At 27.6% G+C, this 24,746-nt stretch overlaps 2 protein-coding genes across 4 annotated transcripts in view; one reads left to right on the top strand and one right to left on the bottom strand.

Moving 5' to 3' along the window:
* The window catches only part of LOC129976562 (regulator of G-protein signaling 7-like), a 339,884-nt gene extending 323,718 nt beyond the window's left edge, over window positions 1-16,166 (top strand). For both annotated transcript variants that reach the window (XM_056090192.1, XM_056090191.1), the window contains exons 13-17: window positions 1,958-2,032; window positions 4,091-4,202; window positions 5,900-5,992; window positions 9,099-9,190; window positions 13,367-16,166. In XM_056090192.1, coding sequence (XP_055946167.1) covers window positions 1,958-2,032; window positions 4,091-4,202; window positions 5,900-5,992; window positions 9,099-9,170 — 352 coding nt within the window. In that variant the 3' untranslated portion in view covers window positions 9,171-9,190; window positions 13,367-16,166. The remainder of the gene's footprint in view (window positions 1-1,957; window positions 2,033-4,090; window positions 4,203-5,899; window positions 5,993-9,098; window positions 9,191-13,366) is intronic.
* A 5,004-nt stretch (window positions 16,167-21,170) lies between these two features.
* The window catches only part of LOC129975961 (AP-4 complex subunit mu-1-like), a 28,374-nt gene continuing 24,798 nt past the window's right edge, over window positions 21,171-24,746 (bottom strand). Inside the window, exons 12-13 of one of the 2 annotated variants that reach the window (XM_056089269.1) lie at window positions 23,716-23,833; window positions 21,171-21,661 (exon numbers count right to left, since the gene is read on the bottom strand). In XM_056089269.1, the coding sequence (XP_055945244.1) occupies window positions 21,464-21,661; window positions 23,716-23,833 (316 nt within the window). In that variant the 3' untranslated portion in view covers window positions 21,171-21,463. The remainder of the gene's footprint in view (window positions 21,662-23,715; window positions 23,834-24,746) is intronic. The other variant, XM_056089270.1, reaches the window with a different exon arrangement.

Raw genomic sequence — 24,746 nt, 5'->3', positions numbered from 1 at the left:
TCGTTTTTTATGAAAAAATGTTTAATTTAAAATTTAAGTATTATGTGAATAATCTTTAAAAGAAAAATAATTATAAATATGGATGTGTTTTTAAAAGAATTTTCAAAATTATTTAATTTTATAATTTGCAGACAGTTTTAATTTATGTTTCTCATTTTTCATGCATAAACGTTTGCTCTCTTCATATTCGAATGTAATTTATTTTTTAAAAGAAATTAAAGATTAATACTGAACAGCAATATTGAATTTCAGATTACATTTTTATTGATATTATGTTTTATTATTTTATCGATATTATATGTTTGTTTTTTTATGTAGCACGAATAACACTCCAGAAAACTTTACTTCTCCAGTCTATGTTTGAATTTGAGCAATAATTAAAATTTTGGGCCATCTGCCTACTCATTCAGTGACTTAACACCTGCTTCCTAACATTTTTTTTTTATTATGATTAATACCGGAAACGTTTGTTAATAATATAAAGAGAGTAGCTGATAAAAGATTATTATCGATATAAACACTGTGCGTTGAGTTAGAATAAATAATTTGTCATTATAAGAATTATAATTGTTTTAAAATGATAATAGTAATTTATTTACAACACATTAAAGTTATATTTATAATTTTTTTTAAAAAAATTAATTATAATTCAAAAACTAGAAGAATAAACATTTACTTTTATATAAAAAAATGAAAAATATATTAATTAAAATTATTTGTAAATTGTTAATTTAGCTTAAATAATGCTGAAAAAAATGTAAAGGAAAGGCATAAAAAGACAAGTTTAGCATTGAACTCTGGCCTTCCACAAACTTCTTGCATTTAATAAAACTCCACGAGTTAGAATAATATAGCTTACGCTATTGAATATCCTCCCACTCCCCCAGTTACGAAAGGGGAAATGCAATATACAATACAAAATAAATATATTCACTTTATAGTTAATTATAATGAGGCTCCAGGAAATACATAAAATGCAATAATACATACAAATATGTAATATAAATCGTTAAGAATTACTTTGAATTGCTAGTTAATTCCTTAAGAAAATGTACGTCTGAAGGTGTCCTGGCCTAGGGGTTGCGCGTCTTTCCCGTGATCTGGGTGTCGCGGGTTCGAGTCCTGGTTCGGGCATAGCTGTTCTTTACCCTGTTTTCTATCTGTGAAATAATCCCCCTGTAAAAAGGGATTGTGCAAGCGAGTGTCGTCTTCATATGAGCTGAAGTCTGACTTCTGCCCTCGGTTGGTCAAGGGGTCTTTACCCTCAGAAGCTACTGCACCCCTCTTTCCCCGTATCACTTCGACTTTGTTTGAATGGGAGTTCAATTCAAGGGGGATAAGTAACAACAAAAGTGCGTCTTCCATAACCCTCGATTCTAGTATTTATAGCAGAAGTGTTACTTCTGATTTCATATTTATGAAGAAGTGGTTCGAAATTTGAACTACTGTTTCTGAATCGAAATCTTCTGAAAATCTTTTAGCTGTCTTTAAGCAATCCGTTAAAATAATAATGCTTTCGCTATTTAGATCAATTATAAAATTTTTGTCTGAGCGACATAAAGAGGAATATGGACCAAAATAAGTAGATATGAGAGGAAGTTGAATTTTGCCGTTTCGAAGGAAAACGTGCGCAAATTTGTAATAATGAGTATACATAAATTTCCGTACAACTGTGTGAAATAGGAACTATTTGGTTTTCTCATTATGGTAACCAGTTTTCTGCACCCACATATATGATATATATGTGGGTGTAGCTCACACCGCAACCTGACGCCGTCAGGGAGGAAAACGTACAAAAATGTGAAAGATCATGACTTAAACTTCCAAAAATATGATCATTTTCAAACAATCTCACAAATAGTAAGCGATTAAATCCAGCAATGCCATTTTTTTTTATGTATTTCACATACGTAGCAACACTTGACTGATTAAACTGATAAATGTCATTGATTTTTAGATTTTGGGACGCTGTGCAAGAGCTGAAACAAGTGCATTCTAGAGACATTCCAGTCAAAGTACAAGAAATCTGGGAGTAAGTAGAATTTCTTTTATGAATTTTTAGCATAGAATATAAAAAAATTCGATTTTGCTGGCTTGATTCACACACATAATGCTAACCAACAAATCGATTAAAAAAGTAGAAGTTTTATTTGTGTGTAACCATTTCTTAATATTACTATTTTAGAGAAACAATACAGAAACTGTACATATTTTTAGAGGGTTTAGCAATGATTTATGATTTTTTTAATAATTATTTATGACTGCCAGGGCCGGACCAAGAACTCAAGGGACACTTGGATAGTTAAAGTTTCAAAGATCCCGCGCCTCCATTTAAATAACCCTATATTTTATAAATTTTTATTTAACATTTGCATAAACGGGACAAAGTAAAATAAAACATTTAAACGTGATCATCTTAAAAACAGAAATAATTTTAAACATGAAACAAAATTTAAAAATTTCAATACTAAATATTATGATACAAAATTCTCTGAAACTGATGGCTAGTGAACTAATCAATCAACTACAAAAAAAGAGTCTCATGTTGACTTTCAAGCAAATCAGAAAACACGGAGAAAAATAAAAATAATAAAAAAAATTAAGAATTATGTTCTAAAATTTAAAAGATTTAGAGTTTAAATTAATTTTAGTTCGAGAACAAGGCCTTTTTAATTCAAATTAAAACAAAAATTTTCTTTCTTTCTTATTAGCCTTTTTAATTCAAATTAAAACAAAAATTTTCTTTCTTTCTTATTAAATCGGTCCTGATGACTGCAATATGATGTCTGTAATGTAACTTTTATGCAGCATAATAGTTAGTACATTGGGTGCTGATCTTCTCAATCTCCACTTCCTTACTCAACTTTTAATAATAGTAATAATCTTATAGATAATGATAATCCAATTAATTACGTGCAAAAATCCAGAAAGGGTCGCCTCTCTACAGATGACATAATGCATGTATCTATATCCTAGAGCTGCAAAGAAAACTCTTGGATTTAAAAAAGCTTTTAGTCTAACAAAATGTTTTAACTAAAATATCAAGATGAATTTTGTTGAAAAGTATTCATTTACTTAAAAAATTTAAAACTACATTCAGGACTATTTAAAAGACAAAGACTTCCGTGGTATCAATTTAAATTTCCATTAACAAAGTTGCAATTCGAGTCTTAACAATTTCTGCTCAATTACCATCAAATAGAAGGTTTCTTATACTTTTCGGGAAAGAGATCACTCAACCTCAAGTGATTTTATTTATACATGACAGGATTTATCTTGCAGTCTTATATAAACAAGAGATATTCAGATCAGTAAGTCTTTTTCGACATTTTTGCCCTTAATCTTAAAAATAGAAGATCAGATAGAAACGTTCTTTCTGAATCCCAAAAATCCATGCCCTTTTCAGAATATCATCTGTCTGTAAGAAAATTATTTTTCCAAAAGTTCTTTAGAAAATTTCCTTTCTAGTAATGTTTTCCAGTAATTATTACTATTTTTCGATGTTGATTTTTTTTTTAGAATTATATATATATATAATGCAAACACACACAATTTTGTGGCAGAGTCATAGCCGAATAAAGAGAAGACACTTTGATTTTTTAAAGTTCGCTTTTAATCCATTCCTGAAGGCATAATTTATGCACAAAATGTGCGGACAACACTGACGTTTGTTCACAAACGATACAAAAGCAAAAGAGAGGGAAAAAAGACAGAAATATTTCCCCCCAATGTTTATATACTGAGATTCTGTGAGGAATTTCTTTACATGTGTCGATTTAGGATAGGGAAATCTAGGTATCTTTTAAAAGAATTTGCTTAGGTTGGCAGATTTTTAACCCTCCTTTTTATATCGGAGTGATAAAAACCACTTATTTAAGCATTTTTACAGAGCTTCTGCTGCGCCAATTAAATAAAAAAAAAAGAAGATGGAATTAGATCAGGAAATAAGAGAACATTTCTGAATAAAGTTAATATGGACTAAATTTAGATAAAACTTTGAAAATTAATTATAATTGAAATTAGATTTTAATATTATATAATATGCGAACAAAAAAATAACATAAGCTTTTGCTTCTTTGATGATTTTCAGTCTGTACCTGGCCCCAGAAGCCGGGGAAGCTGTTAACATCGATTCCAGGAGTTACGAAACCACAAAGAAGAATATGGAGAAACCAGATAGATGGGCATTTGAAGAAGCAGCGGTAAGAAATTTAATTTTTATCTAAATTCTGTTAAGTTCAAAAAGTTTCAAAACACTTTGTGTGTATATAAATACACTGAACAAAGTAGAAACTCATCCAAATATATTTCTTTCTCAGATTCGTAAAAACAAAACGACAACTTTATTAATGATTAATTTAATTATATCAAAATCGTGTTTTGAAGCAACTCTAGGGCTATTTTATGATTAACCTCATAATTTTGAATGCGATCAGAAGACCGCGGTGGCCTAGTATTAAGGTTCCGTCTTCGGAACCGGAGGGTTCCAGGTTCGAGACCTAATTCCATTGAAGAACCGTCCTATAAGTGGTTCTAGTACACGTCGGGGTCAGATATCCTCCGGCTGGTGTGGTGTGGAATTTTGGAGAGGGAGTACCAGCTCAGGTGTCGTCTTCGTCATCTGACCGTGGTTCATAATTACGAGGTGCAGGTGATAAGGACAACTGAGCTGACACCACTTCTTCAAGCTTCCACACTATATCAACGGAAGGACATTTATAGTGTACCAGATCCTTCTACGGAATCGGGTTTCAATCCTCGAAACCTTCAACTCAAACTTTACCACTTAGCCATTGCATTTCCAAATCTATTACAAAGAATGCTAATAGATTGTTTAACTAGGTTTTAATAAATCCCTTGATAATAATCCCCGATTGAAATAAATAGGGATTCACTAACAAAAAAGCCGAATACGAAATAATAACAAAAATGTTAGAAATAATCTCCAACTTCGTCCGTAAAGGAAGAAATAATGAATAATCAACTTTATTCATTATTTCTTTATTCTATTCTATTAGCTTCATTCGTGCACTAATAAACAAATCATTTTAAACATAAAAACACCTTTCAGTTGCACGCAAAAACAGAAGAGATTTGATATCTGATAATGATGCAAACCAAAATGGTGCGAATATTTTTCATTCCTTCCATTGTTACAGACGGCGATGGACAATTCTACATGCTAATACAATCCTTTCCGATAAATTTTAATTGCAACCGCGTGTCTGGAAGGTATAGCAGTTCATATGCATGTTGTACTTATAATTAACCAAATTACTAAAAATACGAAATTAATATTAGCAAAAAGAATAAATATAGAATCAAAAAGGAAGAAATTACGAATCTGAACTGAAGACTTTCTCGAGGGTCACCCTCAAGCAAGGATTGAAACAATGGATTTTTTCTGTGAGGGGTCTGATTATCGTTTTTTAGCATAAACCATTTTTTACAGAAATATTTGTAAAAAATGGTTTATCTCTAAGGCCTCTATTTCAGGGGATTTTCGGTCACGAGGGGTCAATACTGTTGGACAAAAGTCAGACCCCTCACAGAAAAAATCCCTTGTTTGAATCCCTGCTTGAGGGTGACCGTTGAGAAAGTCTTCAGTCCGGATTTTCAATTTTTTTCCTTTTTTTGATTCTATATTTATTCTTTTTTGCTAATATTAACTTGGTATTTTTAGTAATTTGGTTAAGCTCATCTGTGTTTTAGTAGTAGCTGCATTAGCGCTCTCTAAATACAATTGTATCTTTTTTAGTTTGATTCAGAAATAGATTTTAATTTTAATTGAAATTTCATAATGCATATATTTTTGATTTCCTTGTATTTATAATTAGTATTTAATGGTGTAAACTAGCAGTTAATCTCTAACAAATTAATCTCTAAATATTTTTGCTAGGCTCATTTGTACCAGCTGATGAAGAGCGATAGTTACACACGCTACTTGAGATCTGAAATGTACAAAGAATACCTGAATGGGATGAAGAAAAAGGTGAGATTGCCTAACAGTGCACACTTTATATTCGTTATAGGGAGTTTATATATGTATCTGTGATGGCAGTAGACATTACTGCATTTACAGCCATAAAATTTGACATGTAGGGGTCATAATGGTGACTCTTAAATGCATTTTGAAATCTGAATTCTTTAAATTATTATCTTGCTCTGTTTTGGGCAATTTTTCACTCGTAGAATCGTTTCTTAAGCCATTTCCAGACTTGAATGCGCATGCAATGAAAGATAGCGCGCACATATTTCTACGCAAGTGAGTTTGCAATTTCACCGTCGCTTTCATTCTGTGTGGGCTTTCAAAAGAACCAACGAATGCTCCGAACGCTATCCGTGAATTGTCGGAATGAAATAAACGGAGTTCTCTGCGCATGCACTGCTCATCACTCAGATCTGTACATCTGGTGTGTCATTTAAGATCGTCTGCTGCATTTTTAAAAACCATTTATATCGTTTTGAAAATGGAGTGGTCAAACGATAATTATCTGCTATTATTTAATAAATACAATGACATCCTGACAAAATTATAATTTATCTGCTCCTTCTCACCACAATAGATAGATAGTATTCAAGTCTGGAAGCAAATTAATGATTATAGACGAAAAAAAATTTCCACCATCAAAGAGAAGAAACAATGTCATTTTAAAGACATTTATTTGATTCTTCTGACATAATTTACTGAATTTAGAAATTTTTTTAACAAATCACTTTAGTCTAAATTGAATTCAAAACAGTACGCTCAAAATGCTTTATTGATTGAATTTGTTGGAAAACAATTAATTAATAAACAAAGATTTATTTCTTCGTTGATTTGGCAAGGAGTCAAATAAGGAAAGACAAGAATCAAGATAATTATTTTTACAGCGACATTTTTTTCCCCTTTTGCTTTTAGCGCGAAATCAAATCGAGTTCTGACTTTTATCGTCTGTAGTTTTTACACATACGATACCAAAGTCATGAAAAGTCACCTTTTCCCCCCCCCCTATATTTTTCGTGCCAATGTTTTAGGTTTTTTTAGTTTTGATTTGGTTGACATTCAACATGTCGCTGGCAATGTCGTGAGGTTTCTGTTAGCATTAAAATAATTCATTTAGATACTCGAGTCTTAAAGAAGTAATCGCCAAGATTGTCGAAAATATTCTGTGTCCTTGATTTTTGTCGCCTAGTTTCTCGGCAAGGCTGAGGCCATTGACTTGGCACACATTACTATATCTGTAAAATTATTTTCCTTACCAAGAGACTTACTGCGCATAGAAGCGTTATTACAAATTTGTAAAAAATAACTTTATTTTTACAGGGACAAATCGACAAACATCTATTTGATAAAAAAAGAAAGTTGGAAATGTAATTTTAAATGATTTCTAAAACAATTTCTGATACTATTGTTTTAAAATCATCTAATTATAATTCTTCCAAATGCCTTTCGTTGCCATTATATACTAAGCACAACGCCACCCTAAGTCCCCGGTGTCTATGACACTGCATTATCTAACCAATTAGATGAGCTCAAGATGCAAAGAAATGAAGAGGGGGGGGGGAAGAAAGATATGACAAACGATATTATATACAATTAAGTCATTATTAACCCCCTTCGCATACAATAGCGTGTCTGACACGCGCATCGAATAATTTTTTTTTTTTTTTTTTAATTTTAAGTCTGCAACTAAGCGATAGAATTAAGTATTTAAAAAAATTTTAAAATATCGCTTAGAAACACTTAGTGGCTTTAGTGTCTCAAATACTACTTATGTTATTATAAGAATCAAAACAACAATAAATGTCTAAAATAGGATGTGTCATCAGATTAGGAGGTTAAATACATTCATATGTCAAGAGTTTCATTTTTTGTCTTTTATGAGAATAGCTCATAACTGTGTCTCTTTATGGTCACTGTCATAGAAATCATTTTGTGATATTTTGTGCTTTAAAAAAAACAAGTGGCGTCAATTTGTCGCAAAAATATTTCAACAAATAAAAGAGGTTATAAATTGCATATTTCGATAAAGACATAAGCATCGGAAATTTAATTAGGTTTTCTTAATTTGTTCGAATTAATTTTTAAGAGAAAGGATTTTACAAACACGTAAGAGAATAGAATATTCAACATTTAACAATTGCCGTTATAAATGAATTAAAAATTCAAATTTTTGCGGAATTCGAATAAGTTTGGAATAATATATGTATATATCGAAAAAATTGGCTCGAACTTCTTATCAGCTTCGATATTTTTGGTCCAATACTTGAAAAAAAAAACCTGTTAAAAGTTATAATAAAATAGCTGGTATTAATATTTATCCTTTTTAAATTATGAATTATCTGTGTGACTCTTAAGGACAATTTACAGATAGGGTCCAATTTCAGTTAAACAAATCTTTCCGATGAAACCCTTTTTAATTTTAACTATCAATTTGCTATAAAAACCGACAAATTTAATTCTTAATGCTATGATCAATGACCCAATAGCAAAACGCAATACATAAGTAAAAATAATTCGACAGTAATCAGTATCTGTTAATATATTATAACAATCATTTCATATTTTTATTACTCTTATAGAGCAGGTATTCTTCAACTATAAAGTGTGACAAAATCTTCGATCCATGCATCTTTTCACCATTTGCAAAAAAAAAAGGGGTAGGGGAGCTAAAAAAATTTTAATCACGTCACATTTTAGAAATACTTTTTTTTTTTTGCAAAATTTATTTATATATATAAATTATTATTGGATATATGTGTATGTGTTTCTTTTCTAAAGTTCCTTTTTGGTCAAAACCTTTTTCGAAAAGAGCGTGTACGGTGCATATCAGAACAAATACAATGTATCGAAGTACAGTGGTTCGCAATGTTCAAAAGTTTGGGAAACTCTTCTTTAAAGCAAAAAATTCTAGTGCAATGTCAAAGAATAAAATAAATAATATCTTGCATCGATGATCAGTTGATTTTTGTTGATAAGGAGTTAACGAAAAAATGATAATGCATTAATAATTTATTCTAATAATTTCTAATCAATTAAATAAAAATATCGAATCTATTTCATTATTTTTTTCTGTTTTAATAAAGATGAAAATAACCGTTTATCTTTCTTTCAGACTTCCGTGAAAGGTATCCGGTCAGTAATATCTTTCAGTGCAAAGAAAGATCAGTCAGCTTCCTCTTCCTAGCATCCTGAATTTTTAATGAAGTAAGACACAGTTTATAATTATTGAAACGTGCATTTTAAACCGAGTAATTATATATGAAGCCATCATCAATGTTAGTCATTATATATTTTCCCATAACATATTTATAAGATACAAATGAAATAATTAGTCAATATTTTGTAGGCAATTCGACAATGTTAAAATCGTAAGAGCTCCTATTTAATGACTCGAAATATTTCCACTTTTATGATAAAAATTCCAAAAAATTGCATTTTTTTTTTCACTAAAAGTTAAAGTCTATTTTTTTTTCACTGTCTATCAAAGCAAGAGTAAGTGTCGCCAGGGTATAATATGACTTTTTCGCCTTCAGTGGCGTAGCAAGAGCAAACAGCGCCAAGTATACTTTGATCTTAGCCTAAAGATTGAAAAGCAATGGTATGACATTAGTTTCTTTGCTCAATAGTGATATTTTTCTTCAGAAAATGGCATAAACTTGAGTGTTTTGTGGTCCCCGAGCCCTCGAGCGCTAGGCATTTGTATTCGCTTACGTCACTTATCAAACAACTCAGGACATTCTCATTCAACAGCAGTTTAGCCAAATATTTAAAAAAATGAGTTAATGCTTCCAATAAAACGTGAATATTGGAAAAGTAGAATTCTGTGAAATTTTGAGAGTAAAAAATTGTTTATGGAACCTTTTTCTTTGAGCCGAAAAACCTATGTGAACAAGAATTTCATGTTTTACACATTTTTTTTTAATTTGCATCTTTTGGTTGTTTTTTTTAATAAAAAATCTGTTATGTTGTTTTCTACATCTTTTAGTCTCCAAAAAAATTTTTTTTCAACTAAAAATGGAGTTTTATTCTATAATAACTGCACTATTTTATGTGATGGTTATTTGTCATATTCTGGTAAATTTCATTCTTTCATTTTCATTGGACATCCTATGTTTGTTAATTTAAAAGAAATAATATATATAAGAAAAATTTAAGTCAATTCCTACTTAGGTCCTATTTTATTTTTAACAAATTTTTTTTATATCTTAGTTACTTTTTATTAAATAATTACAATTAATATAAATATGTATATATATATGACAGAAATACAATATTAAGTGGCAAAATAGAGCTTGGCGACTTTGGTGACCAAATAGAAATGACTGGACAAATTTATTTAATTAATTAATATTTGAAAAAAAAACTATTAACATCAAGTGTCATCCACTATAAGTTTTAAAAAATGTATTTGAACTTGAGTGGATAAATAAAAAGTATTTTAATTAACGATTGAAAATTGGAACAAGATATATATAGAGAGAGTGTGAGCTAATTAATAGTAGGAATTGAAAAATGCTCAAGAATCTGCTTAGAATCATATAGGGAACTGAAATGTAATTCTTGGGGAATTTTAAAAGCAGCGGAATAGATGGTAGATGAAATTGCAAAATTAGGACTACATCAGATATCTCTGCCAAATTCCTCTAAGTGGTAGATAAAAATACATGTTGTTTAACATTATGCCAGTTAATATTACGATGATCCATTCTGAGTATTTTTAGTTACAGTGAGCTTCAAATTGTTTGATATATTAATCTAATTCCTTTTTTTTAAATTGGGCAATAGTAACTCGTCATCGATAATGTCTTTATATTCCACTAGAAATTAAGTGTAACTATCTGATAATGCCATTTGGGATAATTGATAGTGGTTCATTCGAGTAACATCGCGATCATTTTTGTTCAGAATTATTATAGTCTAGTCGTTTTGGCAACAAGCTGCTTCACCGGCGATATTAGTTATACTTCATCTATATAAATAAAATGTTAACATACGTCGTACATAAATCCCTTTAAATGTCGAATGGCAACTGTCAAATGTAAACAAATCTCTGGTCTCTTAATTAAAAGTTTTTACATTTATATTCAATAATTCACTATTTAATATCGTTAGAAATGCTCGGGACTGTGTTAACCGTATCACCAAAACAACTGTATTCAGTCAGAAGAAAAAGAAAGCAAGAAATGGACGTTAACCAGTTAACTGTGACGAGTATACTCGCCATGGAAAAAGTACATTTTGCATTATGACGAGCTTATTAAATAATAATTATTATATTTATATAATAATTGTGTAATTATATATATATGTGTGTGTATGTGTCTATGACAATTTAAATATGCATCTTCCGAAGGGGTCGAAAAAGTTAACTGGTTAAACAAAGTTTAATCGAGCGAAGCAATAGCCGTAACCATTGTTAAAAGAGTAATTGGTATAACTTACCTATGGAAATTGATTTCCATATCTTTTAAAATTATTATCACCCAAATATAATTTCATTATCTTAAAACTCGAAAAATTACCTTTTTTATGGTACCAAATTAATTTCAGTTTACTTTATTTTTAGTAAATTTAATCTAATACCCAATCCGTAGCATTGTTTTTAGTGTTATGAGAAATTCAAACCCTTCCATCAAAAGCGTGCTATAGCCAGTGTTAAAGTTGAGAAAAAATGTTACTCTGAAGTAGGACTTATAAAAAAAAGTAGTTATTAGATCGTATCAAATAACAAGATAGAATTTTAAAAAGTGCATTTCACAATAGTCGTTGAACAACCTAAAAGGTCAATAACTTGGGCGAACAAGTTGGTCGTCAAAGGTACTTAGTTTCAGTTGAATCATTTAGGTATAACTACATGTTCATGATTCTGTCAAATTGTCAGACATTACAGCCCTTTTATTTTGTCTTTCATATATTCTGTTCATTCTATGCATGAATATTTTAATAGAAACCAGCTCCAAGCCATTGAAGCACTGTTAAAAATGCAAATGTCCAGTTCATCTGCCTTCTGGCCTACGCGATATTCGATGACAGAATACTTTCTCTTTATATGTCAATAATGGACGAAAATGAAACGATTAAATATTTGATGAAACAGTAAAAACAGTTTGAATTTTAAGGCGACAATGTAATTTATTGTTGGAAATGAGGGGAAATAAAAAAAAAAAAAAATGCCAAAATTTTTCCTAAATTTGCACGATTGTTAATTTGGTATCATTAAAAAGGCAATTTTTTAAGCTTTTAAAATAGTGCAAAGTTCATTTTTACAAAATAATATTTTCGGAAGTTACCAGGGAAAACGCCAAAAATCAGCTTAATTTTTAATTAATTAAAAATTCTGTACATTGGAGCGATTTGTGTGAAATTCACCCAGTCTTAAATTTTACAAACCATTTGTGTACACACACCCACAAAATGCCTTATTTTTATTTAAACATCCAGGATTGCATACTATCATCATTAGAGGACTTAAAGCATTTTATCTGTTATCAAGAACAATTTCAAGTATATAAAGACTTTAAATAAATTAATTTTGATTATGAACTGCCATTAATTCCTTTAAAATAGAAGCTGAGGTTGGAGTCCTAAGGACTGTGACTGAAATTAAGCCTTATTTACAGTTACAGCTGAAACCTTCTATCAGGAAGGTACGTCCAGTCATTGAAGTAAAATCGAAAGCTAACTTACTTGTATGATAATATCTCACGAAAGAACTTGCGACAGATTTCTGTTTTAATGTACTGAGATGGCGCAAGTAAATTATTAAAATGATTTACAGCCAAATCAATAAATTTGTCAAGCTAATTTTAGCGTACAGATAAATAAAGTCTATGAATCAGAATAACAGTAATACTATATCGGGTATAACTGCCCAGGTTCCGATCAGCTTTATTTGTTCACTTAGCTGCTTCTGTATCTGCAAACCCTATAAATCTGTTAAACAATAATTTGTTTAAGCATTGTTCATAAGACATAATAAATAAATAAAAACATATTCATATATACGAAGTTACTAAAATTGAAATAAATCGTTAACATGATATTAAAAATATGTTGAAATACAAAACTAAATTAACCAGCTATTTTAGGTAAAAATGCTAGAAAATGTTTAAATTCGTCTCTAGTTGCAAGGGTGGGTATTTGTAATAAGGTTAACAAAGAAAATACTGTTAATAATCATATTGTTTATGTAGATCATTTACTCTACGGGGAAAAATATATATTAAATTCCGTTTCGACTGTTGTCATCTTCGGATCTTTGCTTTGTCATCCAATTCCATCGATAAATGAGAGTTAATTGTACTTAATTATTACATCATATTTTCATTTCATATCTGTTCAAGAAAACAGTAACATTATACTCGCCTTTCCTCTTTGCAGAGAATGTCTTCTTGTACATAGAAAAGCAAAGGAATCGATGAGACACATTTCCATTTTACAGCCAGGATAAAAAGCATTAGTGGATTTCAAAATATATGGCAGTCATACATATTCTTTTGCCTCAGTAAAATGATGGGCATCTCAACTTGTGGATACAATTTCATGTCACATTTTCCAGAGAAAATATGTGTCAATTCTATTCCTTTTGTAAATAACCTGTACAGAACAATTTTTTTTAGAAAAGAAAGGAAGAAAAAAAAGTATCACGGTGAAACTCTGGACATCATCAATTCCATTTTCAAGAACAATAATCAACGTGTTCAATCCAGTTCATCATTCTGTATGTGGTTTCAAAGAACAGTTTCTACTGTTTATTTTTCACGACAATTGCATTACTAATGTAATATCTTTGTGTTCCATACATCAACATAGAAGTAATAACTTTCAGATGTACTGAAAGCTGTCTAAGATTTATGATGTTGTAACAGTTTTGCATCTTTAGATGCAAAGCAATGCAATCTTGTTTTATATGATATCCACAATCTGTGCAATAGAGTGTCTTGGATGTCGTGCAGACAAACTTAGCATTTGTTAGTTATAGATATTAAAGAAAAATGTACAAAAAAATAACTTATAAACGAAAATATGAATTAGTTTTTGCTGGAATTTTTAGGTTTGTTACCTAGAATTAAAAAAAAAAAATATTCCAAATATAAATAAGAGAAAAGTACATAAAAAGACTGAAATATAAACTCGTATAAATAATTTCATCCATTTCCTCAAAACCTCTGTTGGCAAAAAACAAAATCAATTGGCCTACAAAATAACAATATAAATGAGCAATGAAAAGATTCTTCTTTAGTGAAGAGAATTGATTTATTCAAATAAGCAATCTGCTTGTGTGTTTATTGCAATGAATCTGTCAATAAGAGTTGAAGGTTAAATAGTAAATTTTGAATTTTATTTAAATCTTTACTGCAATCATGATGGCATATATTTTTATAAATGTGCAAATTGGTGTCACTTCATGATAATATGATCCACATAAAATTGTACCACATCAATTACTTTTGGAACATAATCATACATTGCCACATAAAGCAACATACTGTTAGTACTTACCTGTAATAATGTGTGCAATGTGAATTGAGATGTCAAATGAATAGATCTCATTTCTAAAAACCTCTGGACAAAATATGACTATGCAATACTTAATTCTTTGTTTATTAATACATTATTTTACTATTTTAAAGTGTTACTTAGCATTTGATGGAGAACAAATAAATTAGTGATGAATGTTATATTTTAAATATATAAATTATAATTGTTTGTAGAGATGCAATGACTAAATTTATTAAGTGATGCTTATCAAAAGTCATTGTTACATCCAAAAAGCACAAAATCACTTAAAATCAATGCAAGATTTTTCAATTCACAATTGCTGATTTTGTAAATACATGCAATAATAGATATTTTTAATATATACATTTAGTTTGGATCACATAATCTTGAAAATATATTTCATATTTTTAAAGAATATAGAAAGTGAACCATTAGGTCACATAACCATTTCAGTAAAAAATAATTTTCATACTTGAATATTTCATTCTATTTTTTCAAATAAGTTTCCCTGATATTAATTTACCTCAAAAAGTCTAGATTTTGAAAATTATATCTAAGTAATTCATGTAAAAATTTATTTCGCATAATGTTTTAAAAAAAAAGTTTCAGAAGAATTCTTCTGGGCCTTTATTATACATAAAACATTGTTAATTATTTATTTAATAAATACTTTTTAGTTTTAATTGAAATTTAACTCCTTGAGAAAGCTAATGATACCATCAATGTCAAGATGCCCTGGATCAGGAAGAATAGTCCTATTTTCTACTCACTTTCCCAGCTTGGTAACTTCTAAATTATATTTACAACATCACAGGTTGATATTTAAATAATTGACTGGTATAAACAATTATTATATATTTCAAATATCCTACGCTGAAATGAACCATTTTGTAAACATACAGTATGAGAAAAATGGTCTGTTTGATTTCAAAGCAGAGATTAACAGTTTTATTTCTATTGAGTAAGGTAAATAAAAATTTATAATATTAGAAAAAAAAATTGAATTTCCTAAAAGCACTATATATTCTATAGTATTATTACAATATCTTCATGCTGTTGTTTCATTCAGAACTCCAAACAACATTGTGGATATATCATACAGCATCTTGTACTATGCAACAATTATATTTAAGAGTTTATTATGACAAAAGAAAATGAATTATACTTATTTATTTAATTATAAGTGTACCTTGATTCATGGTCCATCTTGTACAAGAGAAATCAAAAACTCAAACTGGTAACAACAACAACAAAAAACTGCTGCATATGACTGCAGTACATATAACTATGAAGTATATCAGCATGCCATCATGTCTTGGAGCTATGGAAAGATATTTATGAGATGTTCATTTTAAAAACAAAGTTCATAATATAGAGCATAATAATAATTACTTTAAATCTAATTCTCTTCTAGTATATCAGAATTATATTCAGAATTTTTTCTTAAGCATATTGATGCATCTCATTATTTTTTTTAATACTGCCAGCATGAGACATCAATCAATATAATTTGACTTTTTTCTCCAGAAATGTCTAAGTCTATACATATTGACAATGAAAAAATTCATTATTAAACTGAGTAGGAAAAATAATATTCTTTACGATGCAGGAAAGAAAGACATGGATTTTGTCATTTGTTTTAAATAAATATTTATAAAATAACCTACTCCATTCTATGTATAGCATTTTTTTGGCTAATTATTAATAATTACTACTAAATAGTAATTACTAATAATTTGTATAGTAATTATTACTAAGAAATTATTATTAATAAATAATTTCTAATAAAATATGAAATTCAGCTTCTAAGAAATCTCAAAATACTGCTTCTAAATATTTTAATTTTTGTTCCAGCTCTACTATTCATTGTCTTTCTCTTTTACATTTTTCATGTATAAAACCATCTATAATTGAAAATTATGTACAATTAATATTACATATTATATGTACAATTTATTGTAAAGAAAAAGACAGTGCTTTGAATTTTTAATATCCACATTCCAGGGAGAATATATATGTTCAATGTTTCCAAAGTTGAAAAAGAATATTATACAATGTTATGTAATATTTTACAGTATGTTGTGGTATTTCAATTCTAATCAGAAAAATTTTATAAAATATAAAGCCAAATATATACATAATATATAAAAGGGTAATTATTAGCATAAAATTCTTGATTTTCAAGGTATTTTAAGCAAAATTTTAGCCTTAAAATTTATTTTTCATCAATTTGTAATGAAAATCAAAATTAATTTTGTTATTAAGATTTCCTGCAGAACTTTTCAATTAATGATTAAAATTTTTTGCTGAATTATCAATATTTAATACCTTCTGTCTGCTATTAAACAATATTATTAAGATTTTTTAAAATATGGTGATTTGCTTATTAATCAAGTGTTAATGATTTCTCTTTTTATCCACTACAATCTAAAAGAATAAATAATATTCAAAAATTCAATATGGATGTTCCACATTTTAGACAGAATTTTGTGTTAATGAAAAAATTACTAAATTCCAGCTATGAATTTAACAAATAAAATTCACCACACAAGAAGAAAAAAAAAAAAAAAGTTGGAGCTTAATGCTGCATATCTTAGTCTATAAAAGGAACAGTAGAAAAGTAATACATATGGTAGAACAATTAGAAAAGACAGAAATATCTTTTAAATTATTTAGGAAAAATAGGAAATAATAGCAAATATTAAAAATAAATTATAACAGTCTATTTGGAACTCCTAAAGTATTAAAACTAATCACAACAATCAAGAAGATACTGTTTTCATCCCCTACCATCATCAAATGCTTCAAGGGTTTAAAAAGAGAGAGAGAGAGAGAGAGAGAGTAGAAAAATGCAACTATCAAATACACTAAGATTATTAGACTTACATATATTATAAAAAGCAAATTAAATAATAAAAAGCGATAAATTTATCTTATACAATAAATGGAGAATTCTGAACATAATTTATTTTTGTTTTAACAGATATCAAGATTAGCGTTAAAAAAAAAAACCTTTGCAAGATATGACAAATATGTCAAAGAAAAACTTAAAAAGTTGAAGAAATATACATAAAAGTTGAAATGTCATACAAATAGACTGTTGTGCTGTGAATTATGCCTTTCTACTACAAATATATAAAACAAGCACACGTGATTGTTTCTAGGTGAAACTATTACTACACTATTTAATTGTTTAATATAAAAATTAAAACTTGATATTAACAAAAATAACTTACTTTATATTTATTACTTTATTCTTAACCAAACTTCATTTATTTTAAAATTTGGCATAAAAATTTTTCTCCTTTACCTGCTTTGCTCTTTTGCTTTATTCCATGAGTTATCAAACTTTCAAATAGTATAAAACAGCTAAAGAAACCATAAAGAGAAAAAAAAATTCACAGAAATTAATAATGAAAGTGAAGTCAAATCTAAACCATGAAGTTTTGCTTCATTTAAATTTGAAATCAAGGGGTTTTTTTTCCCCCCTTTACGCTTTTAAGTTATTAAACTTTCATACAAATGTTGAGGGAAGAAAACCTCTATCACAGAACTAAAGAGAAATGGAAAGAAAAAGGATTCTCAATTCAATCAAATTTTATTCTAATTTTATTATGATAAGATTCTCTTTTCTTTTCAACATACCAAAAATTCAATAAAATTTTTATGTGGAGAGATAAAAGGGCCTTCATACTTTATTGCAAGTCATCAGTGATTCTGAAAAACTGTAACCATACCCTTTGATATACATGCAGTTCTATTCAGCGATAATTTTAAAAATACAAAACCAAAATAATGTTAAAAAGTATAACAATGAAATTTGAACAAAATTGCAAATTTCACAGACATTTTACTATATCTGAAATGATAATGTTACCTTTGTTTATATGACCATAGAAACAAGCTCTATTATATGTTGAGTATGAGATTCTATAAGTTTTTTCTATTCTTTTCTGTCAGTTATCCCAATTTAATATTAAATATTACTAAATGAATTTTTCTATTCATTTAGTAATATTTAAGGAAGTGTTATTAATGTTATTTTTATAATATCACAAACAGAAGATTATTAATGATGGAAAATAAACATATTTAAAGATGTAATCATATGATTTTCCTCAATTACATGATTTGCAATGCTTAAGCCATACTGAAGATGGAACGCTTTTCTTTGAGCACAAAAACCATTATTATTTGCGAAATTGATCATCAGACTGAGCTTGCCACATTCTCAAGGTGCTAAAATTATGCCATGCAAATAATTTTGCAAATCGAACCAAGCATTGAAATCACATAAAAAGGAATCTTTAACACTATTTATACATTCTTGCCTATTTCTTAGAATCTCAAAGATTTTGGTGAAAATTGAATGACAACGAGAATACAAAGTCAATATCATCTGAATTAACTTTACGAATGTACTTCAACAGGAAGTGAACAAAAAAATATCTATAGCATTAAACATTTGATAATTTTTTTTTAAAAGTCTACATGAGAGTAATGTATTTTAAAGATTACAACTACTACATTTGGACAAAATGTAAAACCAAAATATAAAGTTATTTAAAGGCCAGTAACAAGTATAACCATTACAAAATTTAGAGTACAAAATAGAACACCTGAAAAAGCAAGCAAGATGTAACCCTGTTATGGTTTAATAGTTATAATGATTTTAAGAAATGGTGTTTTTTTTATTATAAATATTTCTTATATATATGTATGTTTGTTAGTATTTATTGATTATGCAAAATTCATATTATTGAGAAAAATAACATATTGAAATTTAAGAAGTATACTAATCAAAGTTACCTTGAAATTATATACTGTTTTATTGCAATAAAATAATTTTATTTCAACTTAAAAATCAAAATTGTGTTGCATATATAATGGAAAATGACTTTTTAAAATTTGTATATGATTAATTTTATAATTACATTTTTTAGCTAATATTTCATATGAAAGGACAATAGCAGTTTATTTTTCCAAATTGATTAAAAAACTAATAAAGAGCACTCCTCCCCAACCTGTTACTCAATACTTATTCATATCTTTTATTTAAAAAATTATTAGTAAAAGCTTTCATTTTATTTTGTGTAATACTAATCTATTTTAAATATATTTTTTTTTCCTTCTTTAAAAGGCACAAATGATAAGTAAAATAATTCATTATCAAATAAATATTATCATCTATTCACTTCAATAAGATATTTTGCATGATAAATAACAATAATGATTATATTTGAATCAAAACTATTGCTAGAATTTTATGTGTAAAATTTGTTACTAAAGATTTGTATATCTGGAACAATAAGACTTCTAGATTAAAAATATGTATAAATGTAAAATATCAAAATACAAGATTTCTTTAAATTTAATGCATCCTCATTACTATGGAATTTTCTAAAGTTTTTGAACTAATATTATAACATTTTTATTGATTAAAACTGTTTGTCTTTGAAAACTTTTACCTGTCTTTAAAATATTGGACAAATATATGTATAAAAGTTTCTGCTGTTGAAATATATTATAAAAATTTATATTGTCCATCTGTGTATCCTGCAATGTTACAGAGAATCCTTGATGTAAAAAAAAAAAAAAAGATATTTGTCTGAAATTCAAATAAAAATTTGTTACAGATATTATTGTTTATTACACAAAAACAAACTCATGATATATTGTCAATAATATATAAAGATATGTCAATGTATTCTATTAGAATTTCACATAGAAATTTTATAAATGGAAAGGGCCAAAATTGCAATGAATTCAATTTATTATACTTATTTACAAATAAAGTTACTATTCACTTAAAGCACATATTTGTTTTGGAAATACAAAATATGTGCAAAATTCAGAATATTAAAATATATTATCTTTTTAAATGCAATAATTTCTTTTGTATTTTTTTATAAATATAAAATAACAGGAAACTTATCTTTGCTAAAATTATAGTGTATTGTCTAAATGAAAATGTTATTGAAAAAATAAATGAATCTGTGAGATGGTATATATCATTAGAACATGTTTTTAAAAGTCTACAAAACACATACAGGAATTATCAAATGTAATTCAAGATATTTTATATAAATGAATTTCAGTTGCCTTAATTGATTAAAGCAAAAAATATATAATTATCAACGCAGATAAGATAACAGGACGACACTGAAAATAATTATATAACTCACCCATTTATTAATACAAGTTATAAACATATATATATACACTGATATGTATTTTGAAACACATAATTAAAATCAAAACATTACCACTATTATATAAGGAATATTCATTTAATGATAGTTAAAATCAAAGTGTATAATTTTTTATTTTTTTTCTCAACAAACATAACTCTAGAGAGATGAATGTAAGTAATGCATGAAAAATTATTTTAAATCTTAAACTGGAATTATTTTCTTCCTTTTTAACATAATAAAAATAAATTTTTACTACAGATACTTTCAATAAATAATTATTCAATTTCGATTATTAACTAATTTTTAGATTTAAATTTTTTAAATTATAATTTAAAAAGATGAACATGAAGGTTATTGTAATTCAAATATACAATATCATAAGATATATTATTAAAACAATTTTGAAGAAAGTTTAATCTAAGTTATATATAAATCTGATTTAGTTAAAATCTCAACTCCTTTAATTTTTAAAAAATTGCAATCTATTGTGTGTGTATGAAGAAAGGGAAGGGGAAAATAATTAGAAAATTAAGTATTATTTAATGATGATTAACTAAAATGATTCAATTTTAAAAATTATTTAAAAACGTTATTAGAACTCTTGAAGAAAGAAAAAGTATTTTTTTATACAAATGTTAAAAATCTCTTAGAATCCAAATATTTCTAATGAATTATGCAAGATCAAGATTCCTAATTTACAAAAGCCTGCTTTAAATGATTGAATATATATATATATATTGTGAATTACTGAGAAAAAAAATATTAAAAACTAGGAAGAATTTCAAATTTGAAATACATATGATTGAGCAACAGTGACATATCGAACCCATTTTTGAATCAATATTGGTTTGCCCGAAGGATCTTCAGCTTTAATATTTCGGATACGTAAGCCGGAGCATGTTGTATTTGATGCTTCAAATTCAAGCGAAACTGGACCCATTTCCAAATAATTTGCAGGTACTTGTAAGGCTTCTATAAGCTAACAAAAAAGTTAAATTCAGTTAATAAACATATTTAAAACATTTAGTTATATCATAATACAAGTAGAAATTATTCGCCAAAAGTATTAATGCATATAGATGTTTATCACCTATATTCATATAATGAAATTATAATACATAAAGGCATAAAGGGAGATGAATAATGTTTAAAAAAGAAATGACTGACTTTATATTCAGCAAGATAACAATACTTAATTTATCACAGTTAAAAGTAACTTTCAAATTTAAAAAAAATTCAAATGAAGAAGATGATTTCAATAAATTACAAACATAGATCAAACATAGTAAAAAATGTCATGCATGTTAGGGATTCAAGAATCAATTCTGACAATGTTTGTCCATTCACTGAAATGTTGTTGGCTTGCAAAGGCCATGTAACATATGGTTTAAATATGCATGTTATGAGCATTTAAATTACATTCTCATGACTAACATTTCTTCATCAATGAGCAGACAAAACTTGGAAAATTAGCGTTACAGCCTAGCATTGCAAACACCAATTAGAATTCATATGATAGCAGTAGTTTATTTACATACAGGTTTTGAGTCAAATGTAATACAACACAAAACTGGAATCTTTAAATACAAAATAAATTCTATAAATTATAAACAGCACAAGTGTACATTCAATACATAATTTACAATACTTAAAATATTTAAGTAATCTTCATAGCCAATCAAAGCAAATTCAAACAATAACAGCAAGTATAATTAAAAAAGCAAGCATGGCAACAGAAAAATAGTTAAATAACACTATTCAAAGTTGCATCAAATATAGAGAATAAAATAAAATTGCTGCTTTAATAGCACAGTTATTTCTTTGCAAAATGAATTAGAAAGGAAAAGAATATAAGGAATATTTTACAATAAGGCCAATACACAAGTTTCCAACACATGTATTATACAAAATTGTATAGATACAATATTTAAATTATACTAATAAACTTTTGCAGTAGATACAGTTAATGCTTGGATTTAACCACAACTAAATTGTGTCTAACTGCATACAATTAAAGTGAAGATGTGTAAGAATGTGGGTCATACATTAGTTCACAAATATTTTTCAGTACGAACATAACATTGCTTAATTATTTTCATTGGATGTCCCATTTGCATATTTACTATCTCAGAATAGTTCTGCAACTTTAATTTATTGATGTAATATATTTCAATAGAAGAATGTAGATTTATGTTGCCCACTTCATTTTAAGTGAAACAAACACATAGCTTTTTTTTTTTTTTTTTTGTATATATACTACATTAAATTAATTTGCTTTGGTATTGATTCATAAAATTTGAAAAGTCCTTTTAATCATAAAAAAAATCTGTAAAAAAATTAACTGATGGTTTTGCAAACTACAATGTTCCCTGTTTTTGAAAATATATTTATTTAAAAATTAAAATATCATACTTCAAAATCTTTTAATCATATTCTGGAGAAGGGGGAAAAAATGCAATTTCATTGATACAAAAAAGCGCAGCAATTAAGATCTTGAAATGTAACTGAAAGTAGAAGCTTTTGCAAACTAAATACCCTAAACACTGCAGACAATAACACAAGAAATAAGAGCAAAGCAAAACATACACTATTATGAGTGTTTTAAATATCAAAGCAACACAAGGAAGCAAATCTCGTAATATGCAATAAAACCATTAATCTTCTCATTATAAGCAAAGAGCTTCAAAGGATACCAAGAGCCTATATATTTATTTGAGGAATTTTTCAACCTCATATAGTGATCCTTTTCAGGAAAAGATACTGAAATATGAATTTTGATATCTCAGTACAATTTAAAAAAAAAAAAGACACTGAGGAGAAAAGAAGGTTATAGCACTCAAAATTAATTTCAGAATATTGCAATAAGAATATTTAGTACTATTCTTTTTTAAAATTCTTATTTTCAGTATTTTCTCACTATTTATAACATCAATATTCTTCCGAGAAAAATATAAAAGGGAGCTAGTACCGCATTAATTATTTTTCTTCTTATTTTTAAATGAATGTGCAAAGTTTTATGAAAAATATCTTTACCTTAAATTTTGCAATAACTTCTTCTTGACCCGGTAGTTTTTTCAACCTCCAGATAATCTTTCTTTCTTTTCGAATGAATTCAGCCGAATTTTGAAATTTACTAAACTGCTGCATAATGCTGTAATAAATTAACCAATAAATATATAGTCTGAATGAGGCAAAAAAGTTTAGAATATATATATTTTTTATTTATAATTTTAAAGTCACACAAAGCCAATTTTTGGAATAAATTTTGCAATATTTAACAGTGGCAAAACATCAAGAATAAACCTTGAGATACTATTTCTCTTACAAAATTTCTTTATTTCATTGCTGAAGAATGTTTAAATCCTGATGAATTTAAACATTCATTAAACAAAAAGGAATCAGGTTATGAGACTGAGATCCTGTGTTCCACAATATAAACTCTACCACATACTCATTGTACACATTATTAACACCTAAGTGCAAAATAATTAAAATGCTAATCAAATGAAACAATACAACTTGACATTAATTTAATATTAGTCCCTATAGCCTTAAAATGCTCATAAAAAGCATTAGTATTTTTTAATTATTGAAAAAAAATCCTGTTAAATTAACTATAACTTCATTACATTTAAAGTATCTTTTTCTGCATTGAAAATCAGATTTGTAGTTTAACTCTTAATTCTCATGCCTATATATCATATGTGCATTGAGAAATCACATTTTTAAACTTTTAAGATAAAAATTAAATAATTAAAGACTTTAAAATTTGAAACAAAAATTACATGGAATACATAAACATAAAGAGTTTCATGAATTTTTAAGTCAATAGTTCATGGTCAATTCACATCATGGCAACTAAGTGGTAGGTATTCCACATCATTCCTTTCAATTTTCATCCATCAGTTCAGGCCAAACATTTTCAATCACTTCAAACTCTTAGCAAAAGGCTTGAAAGACTACATCACAAGCTTATCTCCTCAAAATACCCTAAGTTCTGCCTCTCCGTCTATATTCATTGAGTGACCAATTCAAGTTATGTGATAAAAATGGATGGACAATAT

This window comes from Argiope bruennichi, chromosome 7 (genome assembly GCF_947563725.1).
Source record: "Argiope bruennichi chromosome 7, qqArgBrue1.1, whole genome shotgun sequence".
Classification (NCBI taxonomy): Eukaryota; Metazoa; Arthropoda; class Arachnida; order Araneae; family Araneidae; genus Argiope; species Argiope bruennichi.
Note: the sequence above shows the minus strand (reverse complement) of the source record. Positions and strands in the feature narration are given on the sequence as shown.